This window comes from Penaeus chinensis, chromosome 3, assembly GCF_019202785.1.
Source record: "Penaeus chinensis breed Huanghai No. 1 chromosome 3, ASM1920278v2, whole genome shotgun sequence".
In the NCBI taxonomy this organism is placed as follows: domain Eukaryota; kingdom Metazoa; phylum Arthropoda; class Malacostraca; order Decapoda; family Penaeidae; genus Penaeus; species Penaeus chinensis.
The window spans coordinates 21,376,789-21,382,450 of NC_061821.1; the positions used below are offsets into that span (position 1 = coordinate 21,376,789).

The 5,662-nt window shown below is 34.7% G+C and overlaps 1 protein-coding gene across 1 annotated transcript in view; it reads right to left on the reverse strand.

Moving 5' to 3' along the window:
- Nucleotides 1-299: 299 nt before the first annotated feature.
- Nucleotides 300-5,662, reverse strand: part of LOC125039100 (UBX domain-containing protein 6-like) — a 15,316-nt gene continuing 9,953 nt past the window's right edge. The window contains exons 6-12 of the mRNA XM_047632837.1: nt 5,613-5,662; nt 5,356-5,483; nt 5,029-5,232; nt 4,684-4,883; nt 4,442-4,540; nt 3,755-3,893; nt 300-3,568 (exon numbers count right to left, since the gene is read on the reverse strand). The exon at nt 5,613-5,662 is cut by the window's right edge and continues 123 nt beyond it. Of these exons, the coding sequence (XP_047488793.1) occupies nt 3,416-3,568; nt 3,755-3,893; nt 4,442-4,540; nt 4,684-4,883; nt 5,029-5,232; nt 5,356-5,483; nt 5,613-5,662 (973 nt within the window). The 3' untranslated portion in view covers nt 300-3,415. The remainder of the gene's footprint in view (nt 3,569-3,754; nt 3,894-4,441; nt 4,541-4,683; nt 4,884-5,028; nt 5,233-5,355; nt 5,484-5,612) is intronic.

A 5,662-nucleotide genomic window follows, 5' to 3' on the forward strand; every position in this document is an offset into this window, starting at 1 on the left:
GAAGAAGAAGAAGAAGAAGAAGAAGAAGAAGAAGAAGAAGAAGAAGAAGAAGAAGAAGAAGAAGAAGAAGAAGAAGAAGAAGAAGAAGAAGAAGAAGAAGAAGAAGAAGAAGAAGAAGAAGAAGAAGAAGAAGAAGAAGAAGAAGAAGAAGAAGAAGAAGAAGAAGAAGAAGAAGAAGAAGAAGAAGAAGAAGAAGAAGAAGAAGAAGAAGAAGAAGAAGAAGAAGAAGAAGAAGAAGAAGAAGAAGAAGAAGAAGAAGAAGAAGCAAATCATATGCATAGGGAAAATATAGGAACTAAAAGAGTTTGCATTTTTTATTTGATGGATATGTTACATATGGGTATATAATCAAAGGATAAAGGTAATATAATCAAAGGATAAAAGACCTGATTTTTAAAAATAAATCATTAAAATAAAATAACCTCAAATCAAGCCATGGAAATGATAATTAGATTACTATATTGTATGTCTTTTAATTAACAAACTTTTTTTTTTTTTTACAGTCTGAAAAGGTTATTAACACATCAATTATTACAGAATACATTTATCTGACTTCATGGATTATTCCTGAAAACAAGTTGGAAAAATGTCTACGTTAAGATGAGTACAATAAAACCCAGAGGGAACAAACTTTGTTTTACTTCCTTTAATTGCAGTGCAAATATTTGTTTGAAGGCTTTACAATGGAAAATAAGCTTGGCTAAATGTTTCCCAAAATAACAAACTGAAAGCAGTTTCTTCAGTGTTTCTCACTATGACTCAATGTTTCTTAATTAAGAAAATACAGAGGGTCCCACATACATGCCACTGTTTGTTCACTAAAGGTTTCATTTCATGATGCACATTACCAATCATGTAGCACAATATTACTATAGATCAGAAAAAGGAAATTGGAATGTCTCCTCAATAAGCACAGAATTTCTGCTCAATAGTTTCAACACTACATGATGAGTTACCATCACTGTGCATTTTAGCGGAGGGATATTTTTTTTTTTTTCTTTTCCTACCTGAAAATTCAATACCATCTTCACAATAGTGTAGCTGCTCTGTCTTATTACCTTATTAGACTTGGTATCACAATATATTATCCAACTACACAAGCAGTATACTGTACATAACCAATTTATTATTTCAAAATGAGTGTCCACTGTTTACATTGGTTCTGAAAATTGCATTGAATGAAATTTAATATATACTTGAGAAACTACTTGCATATCTAGCTGTAACAAGTTTACAAAATACAATAGGAACAGTCTTCAATTGGCAAAATGCAGATAGCACAGGCACCAGACAAAGATACCTTTAAATACAGTATGTGACTAAAGTCTCAACTGATAATTGAAATATTCAGATGAAATAATTTATATACACATGAAACGGCTGATTTCAGATTGCCCACATATGCAATGCTAAAACCCAAGAAATCTTTACATGCATATCATGTACTGTGTGGCAGGTAGCATTGTTCATCATACTATAATTTAACTTGAGGTTATCACACAAGCAGCTTTTTTTTTTTTTTGTATTACACTTCAAAAGTATATTCTCTTGTCAGTTTTGAAAGTGGACTGATGGTGTGGTTTACTCGATTTCCAATGAAAAGTAAATCAAAAGTAAAAAGGCCCATTCACATGATCCTATCTTAAAGCCTACAGTGTTCATCACCATAATGCATTTATCAGTATGTCAGTGAAATAGGCTATCCAGGAACAGAAATTCCAATAAAATGAAGCTTTATCTACCATCTATAGATTGTGGGATACTCATGGAGAACCCTGGATTTTCTCCTGCTACATTTCATTGAGGGCCTAGTGAGTGTAATTTGGTGGTTCACTTTACATAAATACAAAATCATTAAATTGCAGCATTTACATAAGCTTGTCCTAAACAAACATCTGTTGACTACCTGCTCTAGATTCTGCCCAGGATTGACTGGTTCAGACATTAATGGAGGACATTTGAATTGCCCACATACAGTACATACCCAAGCAACAGGTAATGCCCACCAGGCTGTTTGATCATGTGGGTGGGCCCTTAAGAGGAGGTGGCCAATAGTTTAGTTTATTTTTCTCTCTCTCGGTAACACCGGTCCTAATTATTGGAACTTTACAGTTATTATGTTTTATTCATATACATTAAAAGAGGCCATGTTTAGAAGAGTGGGCATTATTGTATGGATGTCTCAAAAGTGACAGGCTGGGAACGGATACCGCTGGGAACGGATACCACTGGCTTAAACAACCACTTCCAATCTAAGACTGGCTGTTTAGCCAGTAGTTAGCTCGTATTTACAGATACCACTGGCTTAAACAACCACTTCCAATCTAAGACTGGCTGTTTAGCCAGTAGTTAGCTCGTATTTACAATCACTTCTCAGGCATCCCCTCTGGTCTTGCCTTCTTGTCTGGACACGGCTTAAAAAGATGAATGATCTGCTTACAAATGAAATTTGAATTAAAATTGATACAAAGTATGGTAAGCAATAAAGGACTACAACCCTGTGCATATGATGGGTTGAGTCAATGTGGGTAAAAGTATTACCTGAACTTGGTGGGTGGCAGGAGTGAGGTCTGATGACCTTTTAATCAAGAATGCTAAAGCCTCAGATCTGGTAAAAACCAGTGCCACAACATCTGACAATGAATCCTTGGCACCAAATATGAGTCAGGGGTATGCACACTCATACTGTGTCCATAGCTGTCTAGGTCAGAAATTTGTTTATAGTATTTTACCAAGACTATTGGCATAGCCAATTTTGCCCACCTTTATTTGCAATATAGTAATTATGTTTGCCCCCATATGGACAGGGCCTAATGTAAATAAATTTCTAATTAATCAGTCCTTTCTTCCCTTATCTTTTTTACAGTTTGCTTCAAATCATGAACACAATATATAATTTTTCTACTGGTTAACCTTGCCAGACTTAAGTATTAGATTGCAGAGCACAAACAATTGCATGAACATTGAAGGTTGAGCGTGAAAACTTGCTTGTGTGATACCTCCTTTACCAGATTTAGGAAGATCCAATAACATGGTAAACTTCAGACTGCTGATATAATACTTAATCAACAGTGTTTGGGAAACTAGTATCACATGCTTTATGAGCCAGCAGGCAAATATCTTGCACATCAAAGCATGATAGCTGTTTGTTCTGTATATATATATATATCAAGAAACATTGCCTTATCACATCATATATATATGTATAATGGTATTTTGTTTTGTTTTTAAACTGGAAATAATAGCAAATTTAAATGACTAAATATCACCTATAATGATGAATTACGTTAATTCCTGTCAACAAAAAAGTTGTCAAATTTAACACTACATGTATACTCACACCTGACTGACCATTGGCTGGTATGTACAAAAGACACCATGGATATTTCTTTATTCAAAATGGAAAGCCTCCAGTCTATGACATATTCTGTAAGAGCATCAAGGTCTCCTGTTTGAGGTAAAGACTATCATCCAAGTTTGGATCTGTCACACTTGAATCCCACGTAAAATTGAAGACAACAGCTGGTACCAATCGAAGTTCAACCAGGCTCTGATCCTCTTCGGTTATCTACAAAACAAAATTGCAGAAAGTTAAAGTCTGAGAAGATAGCTTATTGATGATTATCTGCTACATCAACAGTTAGGTCATGAGCAAGAGGCCAAGACCTTATAAAAATATAATGCAATTATTTCAGCACTCAACAAAAGACTTTAGTTATTTTTAGTAGTCAACAAAGTGACAAGCTAATCTTGCCTTTCCACCACTGCTAAGACTTAAAAAGAATGGCCGCCAATCATTCTGAAGATGTTCCCGTACAAAGCTCATCACTTCTCCAAACTTCTCGTATGTCCCAAAGGTCCCTTGGAGAATTAGACCATCTGGGAAGCGTACCCTAAGAAAGGAAATGTAAATATTAATTTTACCTGACCAGCAAAACCTTTTATGCCCATAACATGTCTATTTTATAATAAATTTTCTTGCTGATTAACTTCTATAATTAAATACTGTACTTCACAACATCATTTGAAAATGGCCTATATTTGTTTTCTCAAGAAAGGAAGCTTATCATGTCAACCTTCCTTCACATATTATGCAGGCATCTGTGCTATTTATATATGGCGCTGTTGAAATACACTGTAGAGTACTAATAAAATTTCCATCCAACCCAATCATATTTTAACTCAGGACATGATGATCTGTAAAATTAAGTTGTCAATAAGCATAGGTATGAGCATATGTGTAGCTCTCAAATGCCACATTTTTCTGGGCATGTATGTTTCCCAGAGAAGTTTGGTAAACCGGATGGAAAATTATTCTAAACTTACCATAGGCAAGAGGGTTAATCGATTCTGCTAAAAATGTTCGTGGATAATCACTAGCATATACCAGCATTTTTGTTATTCTTTCTGTAAATTTACTAACTCTAATATGAAAACTTACCTTATTAAGCTAAACCTATACTTCCTCATTTCCCTCAACTCTTGGCGGTCACGCATAGCTTTCGTCTGGAGTATCATGCTCCGCTCCACAGCAGTAGCTCTGCAAACAAAAATATGCATCCAGTTTCCAAGAGTGAGATTTATTTCAATTTTAGTATAATGAACATACTTAAACGTACTTAAAAACTAATTAAATTTTCCTCACTCAATATCAACAATGCACAATATCAAGAAATCCAATACCTTTGCTGCATTTCCTTTTTAAGTTCCTCTGCTGTTAGGTTGAAAAACTCTGCTGGCAAGTCTGTGTGTGAGGCAGCTTCAGTTGGCAAAAGAACTCTTGCACTTCGGTCCAACTGAGGTCGTACAGGCTCGGCACTTACAAGAGCATCACGTAATTGCTCTAAAGTACTCAGCTCTGCAAGCTTGTCTTCCGGAAACACCTTTGAAAAAAAAAATAAAAAAGATCATGATGCTCTATAATATGGACATTTTAAATTTTACATTTTATTATGTAGACAGCACATTATGTTACAAGAAATGTTTTACTAAAAACCTCAAGGGGAAGAACGAAAAAACAATAGTTACCCAAAACTTATCAGTTCCTTCATTGAAAGGTAGTTCCTGAACAACAAATCCTGCAGCTTCAAGGAATTCCTTAGTCCCTTCAATAGGTAGAATCCTTTCTTGAAAAGCTTTGTTTGACATCCTGATCTTTCTATACTTTTCCTCACTGGGGTTGGAAACAATATTTTCAATATACTTGCACAAAGTTTCATTACACACATTAACCTGTAAGTAAAAAGAACTATCAAATTTCAAATTTGTTTATTTTCCTCCATTCAAAGCTGTAGATAAATCATATTCATATACACACCTTTTATTTAAATGCATCTACTAATGCACACTCCTCACCTTTTCTTTGTTTTTGTTACAAGTTTGGATAATGAGGCAAGCTGCTATGCCTTTATCTTCTTCTATCTGAGAAAACAGAAATTCACGGATTTGTCTTTTGATTTCCTCATAAGTTGCAACTTCTGGCCCTGAAAAAGTAATAACAGATGATGATAATCACACAACAATAACTACTTGCTGGATGCAATTAACAAAATACATACAACACCACCTGGAAAAAATAATAAACTATTGACTAATTCAGAGAAAGTACATACCAAGTAAAGGACAGTGGAATAAGACTCCTTGTACAGCAAGCATGGGAGCT